This window comes from Pollicipes pollicipes, unplaced genomic scaffold (genome assembly GCF_011947565.3).
Source record: "Pollicipes pollicipes isolate AB1234 unplaced genomic scaffold, Ppol_2.1 Scaffold_4881;HRSCAF=5763_pilon_pilon_pilon, whole genome shotgun sequence".
In the NCBI taxonomy this organism is placed as follows: Eukaryota; Metazoa; Arthropoda; class Thecostraca; order Pollicipedomorpha; family Pollicipedidae; genus Pollicipes; species Pollicipes pollicipes.
The window spans coordinates 24212024-24238244 of record NW_023596576.1 but is presented as its reverse complement, the minus strand read 5'-3'; the positions used below and the strand labels follow the sequence as shown (position 1 = coordinate 24238244).

At 59.2% G+C, this 26221-nt stretch overlaps 1 protein-coding gene across 1 annotated transcript; it reads left to right on the top strand.

Annotated features, from left to right (window-relative positions):
- Positions 1 to 882: 882 nt before the first annotated feature.
- On the top strand, positions 883 to 25526 carry LOC119100770 (enoyl-[acyl-carrier-protein] reductase, mitochondrial). Its single transcript, XM_037223900.1, has 6 exons — positions 883 to 1149; positions 2994 to 3233; positions 18621 to 18773; positions 19657 to 19778; positions 22502 to 22795; positions 25092 to 25526. The coding sequence occupies exons 1-6, from the start codon at positions 967 to 969 to the stop codon at positions 25213 to 25215; spliced, it is 1116 nt and encodes a 371-aa protein (XP_037079795.1). The 5' UTR covers positions 883 to 966; the 3' UTR covers positions 25216 to 25526.
- Positions 25527 to 26221: the final 695 nt, after the last annotated feature.

Below are 26221 nucleotides of genomic sequence, written 5' to 3'. Positions count from 1 at the left end.
GGAGGGAGTTGCGTTCTCGTCATAGGTCGCCGCGAGACGTCACTGTAGCGGAGAGGCCGGGTTCCAAAGGCTCCCGAATACCCAGGAATGCTGGGGAACGGTTGGGTCGGATGCGGTCAGCAGTTTTCGGACGCTGTGTGTGTGTGGCCTGTCATCGGTCCTCCATGCGATGAGGGCACTGGGGCCGGGGCTCTGCCTTCGGGAGGAAATGTACGACTGTACAGGTTTCATTGAAGTTTGTATCTGTAAGCCGTATCCAGCACGTGAGCTTACGAGTATCGGGATATGCGTTGTGCCAGGATGGGGAACTGGGCTGTCCAGGATTGGGGAGCTGAGGGCACCGGGTCTTCCATTTCCGTGCACCGCCGTAAGCTTCGTGCAGTTATCTCGTGTTGGAGGCGGTGGGCTAGAATCCTTAAAGCCCTCCCATTACGCGATTGTTTCCGCGTCTGCGCCGTAACATGTAAGACAGGTTTACCCAGCGACGCAGCGATTGGATTTTCCGTGCTTGCCGCACAACACCAGGGATGTTACAGTGCGTCTACCGCCCGCCACCGATCCAGGGCACCTCGAGATCCGCGAGCAGCTGGTTTTCAACCGTACCGCTCTTGTATCGCCAAAACCCAAGTTAGGGCATACTAACATCTATCTGAAGTCCGTGACCGCCCGTATATATGACCTTGATCCGATGATCATGATATGACCGAATCAATCGCCTTCCGCTGAGCTTGCCATTTGGTCGGCTCCCACGGGCCGCACACCACCGACAGAATCGGCCAACAGGTGGCAGGAGCTGCACGCTGCCCCTGCGGTCGCCCGCTGCCGCTCCGCACTGCACTGGCTGCGCGCGCCGTGCGGGGAGGCCCATACGCCCCCAGTCGTCTCGTGCGGGAGGTCGGGAGAAGTCAGTGGGCAGAAGGCGGCGCGCGGGGTTGGAGATAGGCGAATCCACGTGCAGGCGGAGATATGGCGGCGGTCGCGGCACGCTTATTTCAGAACTGGCGTGCATCCTCGGCACCAGTGCTGCTGACCCACGCAAGGAATGCATCAGTACTTTGCCATAAACTTGAATTTAAAGACTACGGCAACCCATTGGAAGTTATCTCCAAGGTCGAGGAAGAAGTCAGCGATGATCTCGAACCCAAACAGGTATGAATTTGCTGAAGGTTGGACTGTCGGGCTGCTGTAGGTTGTAGCTGCGGTCATAGTTTACTGGAACAGGGACCTTTTAGGTGCCTAGATATCTTATTGCTGGTACCTATCTTTGTGCAATTTTTGGAGGGAGAACACTCACTTATCAAGGTACAGGACATGTGCTTGCAGCCTGAAAAAGATCCCAGGATCCCACTCACACAAGAACCCTACGTGATCCGGGACCTGGGATTTGTATCTGGGCACATCTGTGTGGTACCTGAGCAGATAATATTCACTTCAACAGGCTATTTTGTAATGCACTTCAGTGCTTGGTGTAATATCATGTATAACATGCTTTAATCTTGGCAGGAGGGTACACAACATGACTGGATAGATAAGTGACCTGCAGTTCAAGCAGCAATGCCAGTTCCTGATGCTGGAAGTAAAAAAAATAACATTGCCTTATGATTTTGTGTGATGGAAAGGGTCCAAAACTAGATGACAAATATGAGAAGTACCAGGAAACCCCTGTTGGTGGTGAAGTAAGGTATTTTGAAAGCAAATAAAGGTTTACTTTGTAATACAATTACCTTGCCAAGTTTCTGGTGCAGATGTTCTTATACATGCATCAACTTTGAGTGCATACCTAATTTTGATAGGGTAGCTGACAGGGAGCAGGAAAGCAAAGGACTCTGAGTAGGCAACAGGGGTGTATCTTCTCGCAACTGGTAGGGAGTAGCTGACCAGGGAAAGAATGGATATGCCTATGCTCAAGATGCTCAACAACATGTGTTTTGCCCTGGATTTTACCCATTTTCTCCTGTGAGATGTGAGGTGGCTGCCCCCCCCCCCCACCCCCTTACTGAATAGGAAACTGCACTAGTGGCTTGTGGGCATGGTGGCAGTCCTTGATGTTGTGAACTGGTGACTGACTGTTAAGTAGTGTGCATTTTTAACTGTATAGTACCCAAAAACAAACTGAAGCCAGCAAGGGGACCATGCTAGCTGGCAATGTGGGTCCCATCAATCTGTGGTTGCATCTACTGAGGTGGGGGAACAGACATATTTTTGGGGATTTCATTAAAGCTCATTGAGATCTCATCACTTCAGTGTTTAAATTTCTGTCAGGAGCCATCTGTCGTGCTAAAAGGGCAGGCTTAGGTAGACGACCATAGTCACCAGGCTGCTCTTGGCTGTTCCTCTGCAGAGTGCACCAAATAAAAAAGATTTGTGGTCTGAGGGGATTCAACTTGCATTTGCCCCACAACAATGTGTTAACACCAGATCAACACAGTGTTTTGAGGGTTCATCACATGCTTCCCTATTTTTTTAAAGATGTGACCAAGAACTGTTGAAGAGCTTCCTGGAGATGAGCCATTCTGCCCTCCAAATCACAGTCACTCCAATTCTGTTCAAAGCACCAGCTGACTCATCAGTGTCAGTTGATGCAATTTCCAGTACTTTGCAGGTTATCTAGCCTGGAAGATTCCCCACTGGTTTGAAGAATCCAGCTGCAGAACTGATGCACCTGCTGCATTCTACTATTTTGCCCTACTTTAGACCCTGCAGGCTCACCTGTCTGCAGGGCCTGGTGAAATTGCATCAGCTGGTGTGTGTGTGACAACACATCCTGCAGGTTCTGGCGAAGCTGACGTCAGTCAGGGCATGCTCTTTGTTCTGCTGACTGTCCTGCCAGTGTGCTTTCCTTTCACTAACTGCACAACATCCCATCTATCTGATGAGAATGTCATCAGCTGGTTTTCATCTTCACTGACATCGCCCAGAGTCACAGATGTCGTTGACGGTGTTGTAATTCCACGCGTCATCTCATCCGCATCACGCATGATGCGTTCTCGCAGGTGCTGGTGAAGATGCTGGCCGCTCCGCTGAACCCGGCCGACATCAACACGGTGCAGGGCACGTACGCGGTCAAACCTGACTCGTTCCCGGCCGTTCTGGGCAACGAGGGCCTCGGCGAGGTGGTGGCCTGCGGCAGCAAGGTCACCCAGATGGAGCCCGGCGACTGGGTCATCCCCTTCCTCAACGAGTTCGGCACATGCCGCAGCCACGCTGTCGCCGCCGAGGAGGACGTCGTTAAGGTGGGTCCGGCGCGCGCTTGCCAGCGGGTGACAGGTGAAGGGTGAAGGCCGGGCCGGGCGCTCTTCCGCTTCCGGCTTACCAATGTCTGACAGGCGGTTCACTACCCCGGGTGTGGCGCCCGTCGCGTGGTTTGGGTACAGAACGAGTGGGTATCGCCCCATCGGCCATAACCGCGACACTGAGCTAGAAACCTGGCAAAAACGACCGATTTCACCGGACACTGACGGATGGCGGCGTGGGTAAGTGGTGTACTCGGATATTCGGCGGTTCGCCCGATCGACTTAGGTTACTCACCATGACAACAGACTGTCGATGGCTGGCGCACGTGGCTAGTGGACCGAGGTTTTGCGGGGGGTCACACCTTTTTTACACCAGACTGATACAAAGATTTGTGCCCCTGGTTTTTGCTGAATGTGTGGTTTAGAGGGACGGACGTGACTAGGACTGCTTTTCAGGGCGCGGACAAGTGTGACCCAGTAAAGGTCGGCTGATTTTAATGACTACACTTAGGCTCGTATTCCTGCCATGCAGAACAGGTAGGCGTGCTCACTGCTGCCTGAAGTTATCAAATCGAATTGGACATATTTATATGATGCATTTTATCGTCGTCATGTACTCCAACAGGTCGAACCGTCGCACTCTAAAAAGCATTGTTGATGTTGACCAACATTGTTTTTCTTGTCTTGCAAAAGAAGGTACTGGTACCAAGAACAGTTTCACAGAACGTTATGGGGGAGGGAGGGGAAGGGCTGGGCGGTGAAAAGTGACGAAAGTAGCCATGATAAGGCGCCAACAAACGGATTTCCCTTGGACTCAGCCCACTTTTTCACAAGGTTTGGGAGGTGGGGACTGGAGCCCAAGTTGGGGACGGGAGCCCCTCCCCCTCCCAACCGAATAGGAAACTACACCTCTGACTAGTAGCCTGCGCAGCATTCAAGTCGAAGGCTAGGGTTTCCCGCCTTCGAGGCGGCATTGGCTGTCTCGCCACGTGCGCTTGCATCACGCTGAATGGAATTTAGTTCGGAACCCGTCAGCTGGAAATTCGGGCTTACGGAACAGGACAATATCCGATTGCGAATGCCCCCAAAGCTTCGGTGACGGGAGTACATCTTTTGCAGCAATGCTATTTATGGTGAGAATGATTAAACTTCCTCCCTGTATGCGTACGAACAAGAGACGTCGTAGATTAACTTGCGGAACTGACGCTATTGTATGCCTGATGCATGCCTGGTACCTCGTCATAATCTAAAATATTTGTCCGTGGCGGTGTTCCGCTCTTAAACTGCAGTCATTCGCTTTTTGGAGCGCTGGAGCGAGCACCCCAGTAGTCCTGACCCCAGCACCCCAGTAGCCCCGACCCCAGCATCCCAGTAGCGCTAACTCCAGCACCATAGTAGTCCTGACCTCAGAACCCCAGTTGTCCTGACTCCAGCACACCAGTACCTTTGATCCCAGCGCCCCAGTAGCCCTGATCCCAGCACACTAGTAGCCCTGACCCTAGCGCCCCAGTAGTCCTGACCCCAGCACCCCAGTAGCCCTGACCCCAGCACCCAAGTAGCCCTTATCGCAGCACCCCAGTAGTCCTGACCCCAGCACCCAAGTAGCCCTGACACCAGCACCCCAGTAGTCCTGACCCCAGCACCCCAGCAACGCTGACCTCAGCACCCAGTAGCCATGACCCCAGCACCCCAGTAGTCCTGACGCCAGCACCCACGTAGCCCTGACCCCAGCACACCAATAGCCCTGACCCTAGCCCCCTAGGGAAGAAGTTCCAGCACAACAGACAGCTTTTATCGAAATATCTTGTCATGCGACCAAAGCTGGCTACGGCTCGGCGGTTTTTGGACTGACGGCTGTCCGACACGGGACCGGCGGGTAGCCGGCTAGCCGTTTTTGCAATGAGCTGATGCCTAATAACTAATGCATGGGCCTAGCATTTGTTTTACTTGTGACTGGGAAGTGGGAAAGGTCCTCCCCATCTATTTGAATAACATCACGCACTTAACGTTTGTGCCATGATATAAGGGCAAAGTTGATTTCCCCAGGTCTCGCTAAATTTCGCGAGGTCTGCCAGGCCCTTGGAAAGTGCGAAACGCAAGCCAGACTGTATAGAGACCAGAGGGTAACCTTCGCTGCCTTGTGAAATTAGTAAATCGTGGAAATTTTAAGGAACCGTGATAGCTATTCTCTCTGGGATAACCGTTAAGTCGCGACATTTTTCGGTTATTAAATTTTTTCCCGATCCAAAGACTTCAGTTGCATCTTTATTTTCCAGAAGGATAAGAGCTTACGGGTAATGACGCGTGATTGCTTGTGTCTGTTAAAAAAACCTAAGATACAACTAACGTATACATGTGACACCTGGTAGAATCAATAACCGTTGTCAGGAGGGAATTTAGACATTCCATATTCACCGTTCGAATTTGCGCCCATGCATTTTTCAACAGCATTCGAACCTGCCCACGGCCAGCTAGTTTGACACGAACGGCCTGACATGGACGGCTAGCCGGCGAGTCGAAAGCTGACCTCGGCATCCCATAACGTCATGGCACGGCTAGCCCGTGCCAGCCCGTGCCAGCCCGTGCCGGCCCGTGCCAGCCCGTGCCAGTCTGTGCCAGCCCGTGCCAGCCCGTGCCAGCCCGTGCCAGCCTGTGCCAGCCCGTGCCGACCCGTGCCCACCCGTGCCAGTCCGTGCCAGCCTGTGCCAGTCCGTGCCAGCCCGTGCCAGTCCGTGCCAGCCCGTGCCGGCCCGTGCCAGCCCGTGCCAGCCTGTGCCAGCCCGTGCCGACCCGTGCCGGCCCGTGCCGGCCCGTGCCAGCCCGTGCCAGCCCGTGCCAGCCCGTGCCAGCCTGTGCCAGCCCGTGCCGACCCGTGCCGACCCGTGCCGGCCCGTGCCAGTCCGTGCCAGCCCGTGCCAGTCCGTGCCAGTCCGTGCCAGCCCGCGCCAGGCCGTGCCAGCCTGTACCAGCCCGTGCCAGCCTGTGCCAGCCCGTGCCGACCCGTGCCGGCCCGTGCCGACCCGTGCCAGCCCGTGCCAGCCCATGCCAGCCCGTGCCAGTCCGTGCCGGCCCGTGCCAGCCCGTGCCACGCTAGTCCTTCTGGCCGTAGGCAATCGATCATCACTGGTGACTCACATCGGCACTGTTTCTGGGATTGGGCCGGCGTGTTTGCCATACGGACGTCGGAGCTCGGACGCCCTGCCAACAGCTGCGCTGCGATGACGCGTCCGTGTGGGACCTCCGCTACTTGTTGCGTGTGTTGCTTCTGTGTGGCGTTGAGGCTTTAGGACACTCTCAGCTGCTGAGGCTGGAAGGCGTCGCCTGCCTCCCACCCTGGCAGGGAAGGCGCGCGTGCCAACTGCGCCTCTGTCGGTATGATGCTCCCATCAGGCTGCTGTGGTCGAGGGCGTGATCCTGACAAGGATGTCGTTTCTGATGTTATGGAGAACTGTTATGTACCCACGCCTTCACATTGCGAGCTGACGTCCATGTCAACTACGTGCGGTCTCCTTCCCCAGTTTCTACGTTGAACTCGGAATAAACACTCACCTATCCCGCCGCAGCACTCGGCCCGCTCCATCCCCGGGCAGAGTTTGGTGCGGGGCTTGCTCACAGAGCGATAACTTGTCGGCGCCATAGCTTCCCGCCTAGTCCGTAATTGAGCCGCTCGGTTTATTTGGCATCGTTTAGTAATCAGTCGCTTAGATCGCTAACGTCGCTGGTCGAAGCATTACCAGTCTATGTTGAAATTTACTTGCAAGATAACTCGGAGACTTCACTGGACGTGTTAGTTACATGGGCAATGTCGCGTTGGCCCGCGCCTTCATTTCATAATACCCGTGCGTTTTCGCCGGCTTGTAGGCTCGTGCTAGCGTGGTGCTTTCAGCACACCCCTCGGTACGTGCGCCCCTGGGATTTGCACCCAGCTAAATACGGCAGCTCTGCGCGAACAGCAGGCACGACTGTAGCAAACCGGTTTCTCTCGTTTGAGCCGTTCTAGGCGTAGCCGTGAATTGGGCTCGTGTGGCTTGCCGACATAATTGAGGACAAGCCCGAGCCGGCTTGAAGAAGGCAGGGTGTCCTCTTTGATCCCCGACGCGCGCTGCTGGCTGCGGGTGTCGTGAAAGCCAGACTAGCAAGGAATCCTTTGGCGCTCGGACCGACGAAACGTCCCGGTTCTAGGTCAGAGTACAATATGTAAGCTAGTGCCAGCCGCTGGTAACATCGGAGTAATTTGTATCGACGTCGTTTGTTGGTGGTTTAAGGCTCGGCCGAAAGTTTTGACAGTTCTCTGTTGGTATGCATTGCATTGGACAACAATGTTCTACAGTCCATGTGACCACGCTTGATGACGCTGTGCTCACGACGTTGTGTACAGATCAGGACTCAAAACGTGCTGAACAGAATGCAGTTACATGCATCAAGTCGTTTCTTGACTGCGGGCGGTCCGTGCCATAAATGACTTCAAACGCGTCAGACGAGGGTCGAGTTCCACCCAGCAGGCTCCTGTTCCCTGGTTCAGCTGCCGAGCGGGCATGCCGCGGCGCTCGGTCTCGGCCTCGGCCTCGGTGGGCGGATGGTCAAACTTGTTTAAATTAATGGTGTTGGAAATCGCGGGCGGTAAACAAGCCACCACCCGCGTTTATTGACTCGGGTGCTGTGCTTGGTGCCTCATAATGATCTGATAAGTTTTGTGCGCGGTGCGGTGATGCTCGTTGCCGTTTGGAATCACGCATGTTGGCATTCGGGCTATACGAACTACTGACTAGAGCGTTTAAAATATGGGGTGTATTGCTTTGGATCGATTTTTTGCCCATGTCTCATCCTTTATAGAATAATGTTGGCTTAACAGTCATAGGCCTTAGGACAATATTTAAGTACCCATCAATGGATGAAAAACATTCAGCTAGAGTTCAGTAACGGAAGCAGATGCACAGGCATTCAGCTAGAGTTCTGTATTGCTGGATTATGAAAATATCTGGCAAAAGCTAACGAGTGAGACATCTGTGAAAAGAGCTTAAGTAATAACCAGTAGCCGTTAAACGCTCAGCGACGGTATGTTGACGCCGTTTGACACACACCAGTCGTCTCGGGCTGGGACACGAGTGGCCGTTGGCTGACTTAGTTTGCACCGAGCAGCGTACGCTGTTGCTGAGCAGCGCATGCGTGGCAAGCCGACACCAGGTGACCAACCAGCGCCTGCCCCGCCGCGCGGCCGAGGCTGGTTGGCTGCGCTCCGTCGCGGCCGGGGCCCGACGAGCCGAGTGTCGTCTCCGAGAGCCGACGGGCCGTCTGTGTGCCGTCTCCGAGTACCGTCTCCGAGAGCCGACGGCCTGTCTTAGTGCCGTCTCCGAGGGCCGACGGGCTGTCTTAGTGCCGTCTCCGACCGGTCGCGGGGAGCGAGCGGCGCCGCTTCCCACGGCTCGGTGTGGCCATGTCCGCTGCAGGCCGGTTCACCGGCGCCGCGGGGGCGGGCACCAGGCGCGGCAGGATCGGACCGGCTGTTGGCCGGCGCGGGAGGGGCGCAGGGGCGAGACCGTCCGCACGGACCTGGGCCACTCCCCACTGTCCGGCGCCGCTGAGGCTCGCCACCGCAGCGCTGCATTGCCATTCGGCCCGGGGCGGCCGCGCCCCCGCGGCGCCATCGAGCAATCCGTCCCCGTCACTGCGGTGTATAGTCGGCATTGTTCTGGAGGATCCGCCTGGGTCGCGTTGACAGTGCAGCGACGCTTAAATACGAACGATTGGGGCTGTACACTCATGCAATGGCGCCGTGCCCCCGGCGCCAGGGACCCTGCAGATACGACTGTCGCTGCTATGGATACTGCACCTGATGACGCGGACCCGCGTGAGAGCGTGCCAGGTGTGGGCGGCACGGGTTGGCTTTATTTCGGGGGATGAGCCGTGTTATCCTGTTAACAGCACACTGGCACGCAAGCAGCCCAGTAGCAGCATGCAGTCACACGGAAACGGCGGCACCGCGGCTGCCTTCTGCACCGCGGCTGGCCAGGTGTGCTTTATTGGGCCGGCCCGAGCCGGCCCACCAAAGCCGGCCCGAGCCGGCCCACTGAAGCCGGCTCGCGATCGGCCTGGTCAGTTCGCGCTTGGCGCTGGTGCACACCGGCGCTGACTGGTGACAGGCGGTCGGGGGAGCCGACCCCGCCGCCGGCGCCGACCGCGCCGACCGCGAGGGCCAGACGGCCGCCCGCCGAACCGACCCCGCCAGTGGGAAGGCACGCGGGCCGGCGCACCGCCAGCTGCCTGCAAAAACGGGTGATGGCGGCCGCGCTGTGCGGGAGACAGCTGTGTCAGGTGTTGCCCAGGTGGGCGACGGCGCTGTTTGGCACCGGCGTCGGGCACGGAGGCGGTGTAGACGCAGCGGCGCAGGGCTGGTGCCACGGCGTCGGGAGGCTGTGGGCGAGGCAGGCTGGGATCAGGGCACTCGCATGCGATAATGAAGAAACAAATTGAATTGCGAGGCGTCTAGACGGGGGAGCGCTCGCATGCCGCGGCCACAGCATGGTCGGCAGAAGGCGTTGCATTGCATCAAGTTCCTGGTGTTGCATCGAGTTCCTGGCGTAATACCCTGATCCGTTGGAAGTCGGTGCAGGATGTGTTTATACAAAAAACTAACACCACTTGTCTTCACAGCGCACACAACATCTCACCGGCATTCCTACGTATCTCTAATTTCCTAGATTTCTGGATTCTGTCACACTGCTCACGGTCGCCATCCGTCAGTGTCAGCCTGCTGGCGGGCCGCAGCCCGGCCGCCGTTACCGGCCGCCCAACACCGCTCCAGCCGGAGCTTGGCGTCGCCTGATTGGATCAGACCGGATACACGGTCCAGACCGCCGCAGCCCGGCTGCCGTTACCGGCCGCACAACACCGCTCCAGCCGGAGCTTGGCGTCGCCTGATTGGATCAGACCGGATACACGGTCCAGACCGCCGCAGCCCGGCTGCCGTTACCGGCCGCCGCCCAACACCGCTCCAGCTGGGGCTTGGCGTCGCCTGATTGGATCAGATCGGATACACGGTCCAGACCGCCGCAGCCCGGCCGCCGTTACCGGCCGCACAACACCGCCCCAGCCGAAGCCTGGCGTCGCCTAATTGGATCAGACCGGATACACGGTCCAGACCGCCGCAGCCCGGCCGCCGTTACCGGCCGCACAACACCGCTCCAGCCGGAGCTTGGTGTCGCCTGATTGGATCAGACCGGATACACGGTCCGGACCGCTGCGAGCGCCGGCCTACAACACCGCTCCAGCCGGAGCTTGGCGTCGCCTGATTGGATCAGACCGGATACACGGTCCAGACCGCCGCAGCCCGGCCGCCGTTACCGGCCGCACAACACCGCTCCAGCGGGAGCCTGGCGTCGCCTGATTGGATCAGACCGGATACACGGTCCAGACCGCCGCAGCCCGGCCGCCGTTACCGGCCGCCGCACAACACCGCTCCGCCGGAGCCTGGCGTCGCCTGATTGGATCAGACCGGATACACGGTCCAGGCCGCTGCGAGCGCCGGCCTACAACACCGCTCCAGCCGGAGCTTGGCGTCGCCTGATTGGATCAGACCGGATACACGGTCCAGGCCGCTGCGAGCGCCGGCCTACAACACCGCTCCAGCCGGAGCCTGGCGTCGCCTGATTGGATCAGACCGGATACACGGTCCAGGCCGCTGCGAGCGCCGGCCTCTCGGCAGCATTTGCATCAGCCGGACTTACACGGGCCTCCGATGCACGTGCAAATGGTGGGTGTTACAGCCATGAGGGCGCACCGTGTGTCTTCATTTGTCGGGCGATCTGGCGGCCGTGGCGGCCGGACAGGGGCCGGCCCTGGGTGTCGGACTGTCGGGCCGTCAGGACGGGTGTTGGCCGCCCGACAGGTGAGCACGGGGACGGGCGCACCATGTCGGAGACCGGGCGCCCAGGTCGGACGATCGTTGGCGTGTCAGGCCTGGCTGGGGCCTCGGGTATCGTTAGAAGGAGCGGGTGGAACCGCGCAGGCTGGTCGTTAGTGGGAGCGGGTGGAACCGCGCAGGCTGGTCGTCTTAGCTCCGCTGGGTATCCCCGACCTTGGGGTGGCGTGGGGTGTGCCGGTCTTGTCTGGCGGGACGCTTGATCGATCACGTGAGATTGAGATGTCGATATACTTTCTAGTTCCAGTGCCTGTGTGCGGCTCGGTGACATTTAGCTGGGCCAGTGGTCGACGGCTAGCGAGTTCCGTACTTACAAAGTCGTACGTGTTTGAGTGGCACTGCGACCAGAACAGCTGCATTGTCGTCATGCTCGCATTTGAAACCTTCTGGTTATGGCGCAATGTGTGGACGCAAAAGATCATTTTTATCATATTGACGCCAAGTTTGCTTTCCTCGCCCAGTCAATTTTTGCTCATTGATGACAATCACACCAACAGCGCGACATGTTTGCAGAAGCTTGATCAGATACGTTATGACGAGTTGCCTGGGCTGTGTTTCGAAACATTTCAGTGTCGATCCTGCCGACATGCCGCAATCAGGTCGTTAGTCTTCCTCTGGAAAATGTACGAAATGCGAATATGGGCGCGTAAGGCACGCCTCCGCCAGGTTTGGTCTTCCGCTGGCTGTTTGACAACGGCAGTCGGTGTACCAGCCCGTGAGCCGGTGTTGTCGCGCATGCAGGCACGTTTTCAGCCTCTTTGGTATGGTGCATTGCCAGAGCTTTTTATCTGCCTCCTGTTGTGCTTCTGAATGCAAGCAAGAAAGACCTGAAGCTCTTGGTTGGCGGTGCTGAAAATAGCGTACCTTCAGTGCGCCAGAACGTGCTGCTAAGATGGAGCTATTAGACAGTCATTGGGATACAGTATGAAAACACTTCTATATCAATATTTTCACAACAGACCCCAGTGGTTGGTTAGTTATCTTCATTAGACAACACTTTTGTTGCGTTGAAGACTGCTTATGCTGATCACAAGACCTCATAATCGTGCTGCGTAGCTTACGGCTGGCGGCTGCCCGCTTGCGCACGCGCGCACAGAAGGATGGGACCGAATGGATAGAGCAAACGGGCTCTGGCCACGACCGTGTCTGCTGGCTGACCCCGACCAACGCTGGTCATGCGGCTGCTCCCCCCCCCCTGGCCGGGTCCGGCGGTCTGCCGCGCGTGGTCGGCCGGCCCGAGCTGCGTCGTGACCTGACCGGGGCCGCCGTCACGACTCGACAAGGCGCCGCCGGCCGCCAGTGCACGCCAGCCCGTCGTTTCTGGGTCACGAGCGGGCCTGACACGGCCGCGAGCTCCGACCGGCGCCAGGCCCCGAGGCGAGCGTGCCCGGCGCTCCAGCCGTCGTGTCGGGGTCACGAGCGGGCCTGACACGGCCGAGAGCTCCGACCGGCGCCAGGCCCCGAGGCGAGCGTGCCCGGCGCTCCAGCCGTCGTGTCGGGGTCACGAGCGGGCCTGACACGTGTTCGGACTGGCCGGCGCCAGGCCCCCGAGGCGGGCTTGCGCAGCGCCCCGGCCGTCCTGTCGTGGTCACGAGCGGGTCTGACACGGGCTCGGACCGACCGGCCGGACACGGGCCGCTGTCTGAGCGCACCGTGAGGTCGGTCGGCATTTGTACCCGGTCAGCGGGTCGTATGGCTGGATAAACCGCGCTGCACCCCTTCAGGCGAGCTGCTGCATGGCGCAGGTCTGCCCGGTTCATTGCGGGCACGTCGTGTATCCTGTAAATAGATCCAGGATTTCCACATTTAACCCGATACATGGGTGCGCTGAACTTGCTAGGCATTCGTTACCATGTCGTGGTACTCTTACATTATCGCGGTCAAGTGGCGAGCTGGGCTTTTGAAGTGGAGTATGGGATGACTATAGGATATACAATTAGAGTCGATGATGAGGTGTATACTGGAAGGAAAGGCGCGGAACGCTGTGGGAGATCGCAACAGTGCGGAGCGCGCCAGACACCGAGCGCCGCGCTCAACAATTGCAAGGGAGACGAGGGAGAGGATGGCATCGAGGAACGAATACAGAGTTCGGTCCACAAATGTTGCGATTGTTGGTCAGGTTTTACTTGTTTAGAGGCATTTTATCTCGGTAAGGTGGAACTTCGGCGTTTCTTGCAAGGCTACTTACCGACAAAACGTATTGTTCCTAAAGGAAAACTGCAGCTCTTAGCATTTGAAACCTCCTGATAAGTAAGATGCTTTGAGTAGTTGTTCAGATGAACGTGGCAGCATAAAGGGCGTTCGTGAACAAAGCGTTGCGCTCTAGCATGAAAAATTGGCGACAAATTCCGCCAACGTTTCCTTCGCCGGTGATTTTCAAATATTGGAGCCCCCGTTTTACAATCGTTGATTTTCTCTAACAGCTCAGTATTGTACTGCGCTGCTCGGGAACCGCTGGACCGTTGGCGCAGCATCGCCTTTCTTCCCGTGGCTGTAAGCTGCTGTGCTCACCTCAGAGTCCAGGTGTCTCATAGCTACACAGCGGCGCCACGCGGGTGGAGGTTGAACACGGGAAATCGGTTTCCACCGTTCGATACGAGTCTTGCTTAGCACGCAGGGATCCTATCAGTGGTATCGTTAGCATTCACTTGTAATTGAGTTGCTTCATACATTTTTGTGTCTGTGCTTTATCTGTTAAAGGGGGGAGGGGATCTTTTGTCTCACATGCCACTGGAACCTCTGGGTCTGTGTAGCATCGCCGGCAAACATCAGCAATCTGCACTGCTATTGATGTTGTAAGCCTAATTATTGGAGGCGTCCTGCTTCCCTGAGTTGAGGACGCCGCCTTTGAGACTTTTAATGAGGACCGGTCACTGGGCACATTTGGCAGACGCTCGTGCAAGGTGAGGGAGTGGGAATTAGCCCGCCTTTGCATGCCTCGCTAATGAACTGGCCACATGACGAGGCAGCAAGCCACTCCACCCGCTGTCCGGCACGATCTGTGTATTTCTGGAGCCGGCCGACCCGCCCGTAGCAACCGGAGGCTGTGTCACGGGGCACGGCCGCCGCGCCGTCAGCTGTCCAGGCACATCTCAACGTCAGCTGCTATGCCGACAACTGTCCTGCCACATCCCTACTGTCAGCTGCCACGCTGTCAGCTGTCCGGCCACATCCTCGGTGTCAGCCGCCGCGCCGTCAGCTGTCCAGGCACATCCCAACGTCATCAGCCGCGCCGTCAGCTGTCTCGGCACATCCCCAACGTCAGCTGTCCCGGCACATCCCCGGTGTCAGTCGCCGCGCCATCAGCTGTCCTGACACATCCCAAGGTCAGCCGCCGCGCTGTCAGCTGTCGGCACATCCTCGGTGTCAGCCGTCGTGCCGTCAGCTGTCCAAGCACATCCTTGACATCCGCCACCGCGTCGTCAGCTGTCCCGGCACATCCCTGGTGTCAGCCGCCGCGCCGTCAGCTGTCCTGACATATCCCCCACGTCCGCCACCGCTACAAGACTAGCTGATTTCGTCTGAGGATTTCGGTCTGCTCAGGCCATTGCATGATTTTGCTCGGTCCCTATCCATGCCCCAGATATAATTTGTGGTGCGTTTGGTGCCTAATAAAGTGGTGCCTTTTCCAGTACGTTTGGAGCGCTGGCATCGTATTGGGTGTTGGCGGCATTCCAGAGAACATGTGGACTATGTCGCATACAGGGGGAGGGGAAGGAGAGGAGAGAGGAGGGGTTGTCTGAAAAAATTTTCTGCTGATCAGGGTCGTGATCTGTGCGTTGGTTTTGATGACTCGGAATCGCTGGCTGGTGCTTCGATTTAGAGGTTCGATCGAATGTTTCGCGCATCTTGAATCCGTTTGCGTGGCCAGAACACGTCGAAGTTTCGCAGAGAAGCATTCCATCAGCCGGCTGTGCGCCGCCGCAAGAGCCGAGCTTGTAGTTGGACATGTTCAGAGGCCTGGCGTCCGCGGACCACGGTGGGGCATGAATCGGCGCCAGGACAGCTGGACCCGGAGATTGGACACCGGAGAGCCTTTGCGAGCGGAGGGCATTGCCAGGGGCGTTGGGCAGAGGCGAGCGAGGGCCAGCAGCAGAACCGGACAGCTGGTTATGTCTGCGAGAGGGCGCCGAGGTCGCACAGAGGTCAGCATAGTGTCGTCGCCCGCAGATGGTGGGCAGTCGGCGTCGCTGGCTGGGCCAGAGTCTGGTTCAGTAGTCGTGTCATTCTTTTTAGGTCCGCCTTGTTCGTTAGGCCAGGCCAACTTCTCATACTGGGGGAAAGAGGGGAGGGGCGACGAAGCCTGGCGGAAGTGAGCGCTTCGAAACCAGGCAACAGAGCCAGAGAGAACGAAGAGGTGATCTTTCGCACGATGTTGCTGCAGCACGATTGAAACAAGAGAGAAGGGAGCAGCAAAATAAACGAGCGATCAATCCGAGTGCTGAAGGTGTCATGCGAATGCGTCGCAAGAGTGGATGACATCGCCTATGTGCTGTAACACTGCTTTGGACCGGGGCGTGGCAGGGGAGGGAGGAGAGAAGCTTCTCCACCCCTTGGTGGAAGTTGTACGTAGATCCTTCGATTGTGTTCCCTTTTTGGAGGGCGTTTGCACGGATCTGACGCTGCATCGGCACTGCAGATGTTTGCCGCCTTACGTGCTGTCACAGGCTTTTTTGATGGCCGCAAGACGGATTTAGCCTACCGACAAATAATTGTTCTGTGTTCTAGCCGGTAGCATTGCTACAGAAAACAAGGACCATGATTGGTAGCGTTTGATGTTGGTGTTCGGGATTTGCTGGTGATGAAGCGCTGCCTTTTATAAATTAGAATCTTCTGCTCCCCCTAGGAATTAGGATCAACAAGTCAGAAAACGTTTTTGGGTGGCACATTCCCTATAAGACAGCACCTTATCGTGTCCGTGGTACAAGTGCGTATCCCTGTTAGCGTGTTTGCATTGGTGGCGACATGCGCTCGAGTGTACGTCAGCACTGGCTCCGATGGTCGTGTCTCTCTACTGATGCCCTCACAGAAAGTAAGGAGCATTGTCTGCGGCCGGGGCGGCGCCGACTGGCAGCGGCGACGCGCCTCCTTCAGCCGGCGGCCGGGGCTCCGCTCCGACCGACGCCCCCGCTGCGGGCCGGGACGCGTGGCCACCACAGTGGGCCGCCGTCCATCAGCTGGTGGCCGGGGCTCCGCTCTGACCGACGCCCCCGCTGCGGGCCGGGACGCGTGGCCACCACAGCGGGCCGCCGTCCATCAGCTGGTGGCCGGGGCTCCTCTCCGACCGACGCCCCCGCCGCGGGCCGGGACGCGTGGCCACCACAGCGGGCCGCCGTCCACCAACCGGCGGCCGGGTGGGCGTTATCGGCGCCGGCTGCCGGCGAGCTCGCAGTCGTGTCCGCCCGGCGCGGCCTTGTCCGGAGCCGCCCGGTCGCTGGGCGCGGCGCGGCCGGCTGGCCGTCGGTCAGCGCCGGCCCCGGCGACCCAGCCGCTCGGGTCGGACGGTGCACGCTGTCGGCGGGGCCGGCATGGCAGCGCGTGCTCCCGCGCGACCATCGGGTGCACGCTCAGGGCTGGGCGCGTGCGCAGCGTGGGTGAGACGCTGTGGCTCGGGCGCAGGAGATTCAGGGAATTCTAGCCGGAGTTTGGGTCCTGTGTCCTGTGGACAGTCGCAGTCGGGCGGTGCACTTTGTTGATGTCCATTTCAAGTTGAACGGTGCCGTTTGCAGCCCATTGTCGGTCTATAATGAAGCCTGTCTCATTATACACAATGTCCTGACGATTCCTCGTGGGCTTTACACCTGTCGACATTCCGCATCGATGCTTCTTTCGATCCTGAATTCGATAGCAGCCATTGTCGTTGGGTGGTGCGGACGTGAAGGGCTGTTGCACGGGTCGTTTGTTGTTTGTGCATCAGATCCAAACCAAGCACCGTGTTTACGCTGGGGCTCAGACACCAGGGTCACTGGCTGTTTGGGGTACTGATCCCGGTCTTTGTCAGAAGCGGCGCCAGATGTGGGGAGTGATGGACGTCGAAGACACGAGGGGCAGGGAGGGCGACAGGGCAGGACAGAGGCCCGATCTGACCACTTCCCCCGGGCACAGGACGTGCATTTTAAAGCTGAGGACTGAGTTTATGTGAATACCTACATGGGTGCCCACATCGGCGCAGAAGCGTCGGCCGGATACGCCGTGGCGCCCTCCACAAAAGCTAAACAAAACACAAACGTGCTTCACAGAAACGTTTCACATGCGTTTTGCGTTTTAGGACCCTGGAACACTTCTGCCTCGGGCGGCGTTTCTCTTCTGCGTGGGGCGCCGCATTTGTTCCACATGAGGCGGCGTATCTCTTCTGCACGGAGCGCTGTATCTCTTCTGCATGGGATGCCCTATCTCTTCTGCATGAGGCGGCACTTTTCGTGCTCCCCTGACCTGGCGTGCGTTGCCAGCGTTCACCAGTCACCGTTTAAACTGAGGGCGGCTGAACGCCAGCAGGCCTCCGTTGTCGGCGTCACCCTGTTGCCTGTGGGGGACCGGCGCCCGTGGCATGCTCCGCCAGCAGGCCTCCGTTGTCGGCGTCACCCTGTTGCCTGTGGAGACCGGCGCCCGTGGCATGCTCCGCCAGCAGGCCAGCCGTGACGGTACATGCATCTGTCAATTTGTTGGAGTCGTTAATTGGCGTAAACACTTGCACTACCATGTCTGGCTCCCGGGGGGCTCATGGTGAACGTAATGATATGTTTGGACTCGGGCTCGGCACTCAGTACCCCCTTTGACAAATCCTTTTTTGCGTAGCTTTTGTAACTGGAAGTGGTAAAGGCACTTAGAAAGTGTGGTATGGCAACCGCTTTGAATTTTGTGTCCAAGATGTGCGAAGGTATCCAAAACATTCATGAAAAACCGAACTTCCTATGAAACGTTAAGAAGGCACTTCGTAGTATGTGATGTCATTGTCTACCTCCTCAGCTGCCTTCTGACTGCTGCCCGCTGACCACTGACCACTGACTGCTGACCCCTGACCGCTGACAGCTGACCACTGACTGCTGCCCGCTGACCACTGGCTGCTGCCCGCTGACCACTGACCACTGACTGCTGACCGCTGACCGCTGACCGCTGACCGCTGACCGCTGACCGCTGACCACTGACTATTGACCGCTGACCGCTGACTGCTGACTGCTGACTGCTGACTGCTGACTGCTGACTGCTGACTGCTGACTGCTGACTGCTGACCGCTGACCGCTTACCGTTGTTCTCTGACCGCTGACCGCTAATCCCCGACCGCTGGCCGCTGATCCCTGACCGCTGACCGTCGACCGCCGACGACCGACCCCCTGTCCGCCGCGCCCCCGCTCGCGGTACGCGTGACCGTAGATCGCCCCGATCGGGCGCTCGGTCAGACTGCCAAAATTGGCAGCGGGCCCGCTCCGGCGTCCGGCCTGCCGTCACCGGCCGGGTCCTCTGCGTGCCAGATCCGGAACACGGTACCGCTGGTGGAGGCGGCCACGCTCTCCGTCAACCCGTGCACCGCGTTCCGGATGTTGCACGACTTCGTGCGGCTGGAGGAGGACGACGTCGTTATACAGAACGGCGCCAACAGCGCGGTCGGCCAGGCGGTGATACAGGTGAGAGCACCGCACGCAGCCCCCCCCTCCGCCGTGACCTGTGGCGCTGTCGGCTGGGAGAGCGTTCGTGATGCTTCACGGGTGCGGCCGCGGTCATGGCGGCCGCGGTCAGGCGGCGCCGCGTGACCTTTGAGAAGTGCTGTCGGCGGGAGTTCCCCATGCCCGCCGGGCGTGGGTTGGCACGTGCCTTGTCACTCGTGTCTGCTTGAGATCGACCCGCTTGGTGGGCTGGTGTACCTTCGGTAGGTGCACGGTGGTGTCATTCAGAGGATGCCCCTTTCAAAGCCGTTTCTACTTTCTTGTGTGTGTGGGCGACGGCAACTTTCATAACAGTGCCACGATGGAAATGCGCGTGTGGCCTGGACGAGAAGAGGGTGATGATGACACTTCGTGCGTCTGTTGCTGTGTAGTTGGCAAGTACGCCACGATTGCATCATCGCTGTCAATGCGGGAAGGCCGGTCGCTGCGGCGGGACGCCCTGAATGACGAGGTCCATTGGTTCCCGGCCTTGGCAGCGCGTTAGGCCTCTGATCATCGCCGGATCTATTTGGAATTTGTCCTGTTCGACCTGCGGACCGGCAGCCGTGACAGCCGTCACGGCGGCGTCTGTCATCTGTCAGCTGACGCGTGGTTCGTGTCGCGATGTCCGGCGCACGCTGCCGGTCACCGCCCCTTCCAGTGGAAGCGGCCGTCGCCCAAGTCGCACTGTTCGATGTTGACTTCTGCGTGCGGTGTTTGTCTTGGGCTCTGTCGCGCGTGCGGGACGGCTCAGCGAACGGCGCGGTTTATTTCAGCTGCGAGTATTGAGCGGCAGCAGGCGGCGCCGTGTTTCGGCTGTGATGGGTCACGGTGACCAGTCCGCGGTGATGGTGTTGTGTTTCAGCTGTGTCGCGTCTACGGCTACCGGTCGGTGAACGTGGTGCGGGCGCGGGAGGATCTGGAGGAGGTGCGGCAGCACCTGACGGGCCTGGGCGCCACCGTGGTGCTGACCGAGGAGGAGCTCCGGTGAGTACCGCCTCAAGTCGGCTGTAGGTCACCGTCGCCACCGGCTGTGGGTCATCCGCTGACTGGAGTTTGCGTTATGATGTGGCGACTCGTAACTCTTAAAGTCCGCCGTGGAACTCAAACGAGTCAGCTCAGTGATGTAAGCGCCGCTGCCTGAACACCTGGGTGGCATACAAACGGCTTAATTTGCGGCTATAAATAACACTGTCTTGTATTGCATGTCCATTCCATCAACGTTATTTACAGCCGCAACCATGTCGCAGCCAACATTAAAGCTCCCTGTCCCTGCGGCCCCTGATAGCGGCCGCCCAGCAGGGCCGCTATCTTCGGCGTCGTTGGAGAGAGAGGCGGGGAAGGGTGTCATCTGAGCGGCCGACTGCCGCTGACCGGCGTACCTGGGGTCTCACAGCACGGCCGCTATCTTCGGCGTCGTTGGAGGGAGAGGCGGGGAAGGGTGTCATCTGAGCGGCCGACTGCCGCTGACCGGCGTACCTGGGGTCTCACAGCAAGGCCGCTATCTTCGGCGTCGTTGGAGAGAGAGGCGGGGAAGGGTGTCATCTGAGCGGCCGACTGCCGCCGACCGGCAGGCCTGGGGTCTCACAGCAGGGCCGCTATCTTCGGTGTCGTTAGGGGAGAGGCGGGGAAGGGTGTCATCTGAGCGGCCGACTGTCGCTGACCGGCGTACCTGGGGTCTCACAGCAGGGCCGCTATCTTCGGTGTCGTTGGGGGAGAGGCGGGGAAGGGTGTCATCTGAGCGGCCGACTGCCGCTGACCGGCGTACCTGGGGTCTCACAGCAGGGCCGCTATCTTCGGTGTCGTTAGGGGAGAGGCGGGGAAGGGTGTCATCTGAGCGGCCGACTGCCGCTGACCGGCGTACCTGGGCTCTCAACGGACCGAGGGATCGGCGACGCGGAGTTCGTCGAGAGCGCTGATCGTTCTCCATGTTAATGTTGTCAGCTATTACGACAATGCTATTAATGACGGCGATGCTAAAGCACCGTAAACACATTTTTGAATGACGTTATTAAATGGCGTTTGCAGAGGAGTCAGACGGCTGGTCATTTTCTGACCCAGCTTCAAAGAACGGAGGGAGGTAGCTGATGTCACTTGCCGCGGTTTGATGTGTAACGCTGTTTAAAGATTACCGCTGTTCGAAGATAGCGCCCGATACTGTATCCTGTCTACATAAGATTGCTTTGACGTGTTCCACGTGTTGGACATCGCTGCTCTTAGCGGCCTCGCCAGACCGTGCTATCAGTCCGTGGTCGATCGCCGCAGTGGACGCCGACCAGCTGTCTGGCAGAGCCCCCCCCCCCCCCCTTTTCACCCGGCCGGCCCGTGCCGTGCGTCAGCAGCACCCCTCGCCCGGTCTCGGTACCGGGGATCGCCGGGAGCGGCGGGTCGGCGCGCCGCCGGGTCGGAATGTATCGGCGCCCCGGGGTGGCCGCCAGCTGGGCGGAGCGCGGCCGACAGGCGAGCGGGGTTCAGTGTTCCACGTGGGATGTTTTGGCAGATCTTGTTCAGAAGAGTAGCCCTGTACTTGTCTTCAGGCCATGATCAAGTCAGACTTGAAAAGGGTTTGTAGTAGCAATTAGGAGAAAAAGATGGGGGGGGGGGGGGAGGGCCGGGCCGGTGTTTCAGGCGGCTGAAGTTGTGCAAAACTGGGTTATACTGCCACTTTCTGCTCCACCTGGTAGGCACGATTTTGGTCTGTTATGTCTGCCACGTCCAATTTGACCCACTTGTTATGCGGCCGAAATAAATAATTTTATCTGGCCTCAGTCAGCAGTGGGTTCTAGCCGTCGCTATTCCTGGTTGTGACTCCTGCAGCTTTGGACGTTGGCCAAATCAAACGCGACTCGTGTGTAGAGCACAGTAGCCAGCGTCCTGCTACTACCGGGAACCGTTGTGGTCCTTTATCGCCAGCCTGACGTCGGCTTGGCTGTGTTGTCCCTGAACGTGTAACCGTCCAGGAAATCGATTGTTTTCCTTGTGCCAGTGGCCGGCCCCTTTCCCGCACGCCACCGCTGTCTGATGACACAAACTGCCGGGGTTGTCAGCGAGGGCAGTCGGGGCCCAATGATCCCCGTGGCGTCGTGACATCTCTCTTGTTGCCTACAGTCGTGCTGATTCGGACCCCAGTAGTAGCGCACGATCCCGGTGTGATCACTCCCTCTGCCGTGTGACCGCACCACACTCAGTCCCGGTGTGATCACTCCCTCTGCCGTGTGACCACACCACACATAGTCCCGGTGTGATCACTCCCTCTGCCGTGTGACCACACCACACATAGTCCCGGTGTGATCACTCCCTCTGCCGTGTGACCACACCACACATAGTCCCGGTGTGATCACTCCCTCTGCCGTGTGACCGCACCACACTCAGTCCCGGTGTGATCACTCCCTCTGCCGTGTGACCGCACCACACTCAGTCCCGGTGTGATCACTCCCTCTCTGCCGTGTGACCGCACCACACATAGTCCCGGTGTGATCACTCCCTCTGCCGTGTGACCGCACCACACATAGTCCCGGTGTGATCACTTCCCCTCCGCCGTGTGACCGCACCACACGCAGCCCCTGTGTGTTCACTCCCTGTCCGCCGTGTGACCGCACCACACACAGTTCCGGTGTGATCACTCCCTCTCCGCCGTGTGACCGCACCACACAGTCCCTGTGTGACCACTCCCTCTCCGCTGTGTGACCTCGCCGGTCGTCCGTCCCCAGGACGACGCCACTGTTCCGGTCCGGTGATCTGCCTAAGCCCCGACTGGGCCTCAACTGCGTGGGCGGCGCCTCCGCCACGGAGGTGGCGCGCCAGCTAGCCACCTCCGGCACGCTGGTCACGTACGGCGCGATGAGCCGCGCGCCGCTCACCGTGCCCACCGCCCAGCTGATCTTCCGTGACCTGCGCGTGCGCGCCTTCTGGATGACGCGCTGGACGCGCCAGCACTCGGTGGCGCGCGCCCGCTGGGAGATGCTGGACGAGCTGCAGACGCTGTGCGAGCACAAGTACTTGAGGTGCGAGCAGGTGTCACTAGGAAAAGGACGGGAGCTGGGTGTGGGTGTCACCAGGGGAGGGACGGGACCTGGGTGTGGGTGTCGCCAGGGGAGGGGCGGGGAGCTGGGTGTGAGTGTCACTAGGGCAGGGACGGGGTAGCTTGTCGTGGGTGCCACCAGGGGAGGGACGGGGGAGCTGGCCGTGGGTGTCACCAGGGGAGGGACGGGGGAGCTGGCTGCGGGCATCTTCTGGAGAGAGGCGGGGAGCTGGCTGTGGGTGTCACCGGGGGAGGGACGGGGGGGGGGGGGGGGCTGGCTGCGGGTGTCACCAGGAGAGGGTCGGGTAACTGGCTTTGTGTGTCACCAGGGGAGGGATGAGGAGCTGACCATGGGGTGGAGATCTACTGGTGCGGTGCTTGTTTTGGTTATGATTCCGATGACTGTATTACGCTGCGCTTCTACAAACATCGGTAGGCATTGATTGATGAAGCATGGATGCCTTTGCTTGCACCGAGGGTGGGGTCTGTCTCTGCAGCAGCGGCAGCTGATTATCGAACCGACGCCGGGCATCCCACTGTTGCGCTGTCCAACTGAGAGCAAGCCAGTCCTTTAAGGCAGCAATCGCAACATGTGGCTGTATCCCAGTCACGGGGTGCAGTCCAAAGTAAAACAAGACGCTACACGAGAAACAGCAACTGTATGGGCGTAGGAATACGGACGGCTGGGTGCGTAGCCCCGCTGTTGGGAAACGTTTGACGTTGTCTCCATGGGGATGCATGGAAAGACCCCTATTCAAAATCTCCCCCCCCCCTTCTGTCATGCTCGCACGCATGTCTCAACACGCATGGGACAAGATAAAAGCCCATGAAAACGAAAAACATTCCGAACGATATGCAACCATACACAGCACGTTTGAGTATGCTGATAAATGCATTGCATGTTCGGGGGCAATGATGTCCGTACTACCCTGACGTGTGTTCTCTCCAGGTCACGTGCCGATGGTCCAATAAGGCGGCTAAGGACTACATATACCGTGAGGCGGATATGGAGACCAATAAGGCGTGCGTGGTCACATTGCGCATTCGTCACCGGCTATCGTGACAGGGGCGGCCACGATGAAGTCCACGCGGCCACGGCTGAGGCGCCATGAATTTTTCAAACCATGTGACCGTTACTTGAGTGATGAATGAGCGCAGCGTGCTATGTCACGGTGACGGCACGTGTGAGTCGTCTCGCCAAGGGGGGGGGGACCGTGTTGCAGGGCGCCTCTGACCGTCGTGCGCGCGCTGCTGGTGGCTGATGAAGTGTGACCGTGTTGCAGGGCGCCTCTGACCGTCGTGCGCGCGCTGCTGGTGGCTGATGAAGTGTGACCGCGTTGCAGGGCGCCTCTGACCGTCGTGCGCGCGCTGCTGGTGGCTGATGAAGTGTGACCGTGTTGCAGGGCGCCTCTGACCGTCGTGCGCGCGCTGCTGGTGGCTGATGAAGTGTGACCGTGTTGCAGGGCACCTCTGGCCGCCGTGCGCGCGCTGCTGGTGGCTGATGAAGTGTGACCGTGTTGCAGGGCACCTCTGGCCGCCGTGCGCGCGCTGCTGGTGGCTGATGAAGTGTGACCGTGTTGCAGGGCGCCTCTGACCGTCGTGCGCGCGCTGCTGGTGGCTGATGAAGTGTGACCGTGTTGCAGGGCACCTCTGGCCGCCGTGCGCGTGCTGCTGGTGGCTGATGAAGTGTGACCGTGTTGCAGGGCACCTCTGGCCGCCGTGCGCGTGCTGCTGGTGGCTGATGAAGTGTGACCGTGTTGCAGGGCACCTCTGGCCGCCGTGCGCGTGCTGCTGGTGGCTGATGAAGTGTGACCGCGTTGCAGGGCGCCTCTGACCGTCGTGCGCGCGCTGCTGGTGGCCGATGAAGTGTGACCGTGTTGCAGGGCGCCTCTGACCGTCGTGCGCGCGCTGCTGGTGGCTGATGAAGTGTGACCGTGTTGCAGGGCGCCTCTGACCGTCGTGCGCGCGCTGCTGGTGGCTGATGAAGTGTGACCGTGTTGCAGGGCACCTCTGGCCGCCGTGCGCGTGCTGCTGGTGGCTGATGAAGTGTGACCGTGTTGCAGGGCGCCTCTGACCGTCGTGCGCGCGCTGCTGGTAGCTGATGGGGTGTGGCCGTAATGGGGCGTGGCCGTGTTGCAGGGCGCCCCTGTCCGCCGTGCGCGCGCCGCTGGTAGCTGAGGGGTGTGGCCATGACGGGGCATGGCCGTGTTGCAGGGCACCTCTGACCGCCGTGCGCGCGCCGCTGCTGGTGGCCGTAATGGGGCGTGGCCGTGTTGCAGGGCGCCGCGTTACCAGCTGGTCCACATCGACGACTGGCGTCAGGCGGTGAGCCGTACCATGCCCGGTGGCGGCCGCGTCGGCGCCAAGCAGATCCTCACCTTCGACCGCCAGCTGACCGTCTAGCCGCTGGCCGGCGGACTCGGCCTGACCCCTGCCGCGAATACTGCGCGCTGAGGGCGCACATAGAGGGCGCTGGCTGCCGTGCGCCCCCCCCCCCCCCAGCCGACCGCCAGGCAAGTGTGGTGGTGACGGAGACGTCTTCCAGTCATTGTGGAGCTGTGCTTTGCAACCTGGTGGGTTATTTTATGATACCGTGCTGTGGCTGTGGATTTACTTCAAACGCACGTATTTGTACACGATGTTTGGAGAGGTTTTCGTTGCGCGTATGTTTGCCGTGTTGTTTTGCACATTCAATAAAGCCTGCTGGCCTGCTGTTTATTCGATGGCATGCGGAACACCTTCGAAATCTACCAAACCATGGCTAAAAGTGACTCGTTTGACCACTACCTAGTTATATGAACCTCGTGGATAGACCACTTTACGTAGCGTGGCTGACGGCGGTACAGTGCTTTAAGTTTATAACAGCGCAGTGCAGCTTTTTGCGGAAAATACTACCAATCCGCGGAGAAAGTCAGATGAGTGTCGTGACAAAAGAGCTGCTGGCGACGAGCTGATCGCGACTCGCCCACGAGCTCCGGAGCGGCGAGCACGGGCGCCTGTGCCGCTACCAGCACACACCCGACCGATGTGGACCTGTCCTCAGTCGGTTGCAGGCCGGAGCACTCAAATCGATATAAAAAAGGCATGGAGCAGGCCCGGCAGGGCCTCCTGTAATGTATGCACCACAGACGGCTGCCGGGAGCTGACCCATTACTCGCCCCATGGACGCAAGCGTGCGCAATGAGGCTGGCCCAAGATGCATATCTATGCGGGCTCGTGGAAGTGGGGCAACGTGCAAAGCTGGTGCAAGACTAGTCCGCCCGAATATCGCACGCCGCGCTGTGAAGTGAAGAGTGGCACGCATCGGCACAACGTGCGTCGGACCTCCGACCGAGCCGGCCTACGCCAGCCGCTGGAGAGTGGTGACTCGCAACTGGATGGCTTGAATGGAAATTGAGACCCCAGCTGG

Excerpts from the sequence above, each read along its gene's own strand:
- LOC119100770 (XM_037223900.1), top strand. The coding sequence starts at position 967 with ATGGCGGCGGTCGCGGCACGCTTATTTCAGAACTGGCGTGCATCCTCG. Across the intron at positions 1,150-2,993 it reads ATGATCTCGAACCCAAACAG|GTGCTGGTGAAGATGCTGGC; the intron begins GTATGAATTTGC and ends GCGTTCTCGCAG. Across the intron at positions 3,234-18,620 it reads CCGAGGAGGACGTCGTTAAG|ATCCGGAACACGGTACCGCT; the intron begins GTGGGTCCGGCG and ends TCTGCGTGCCAG.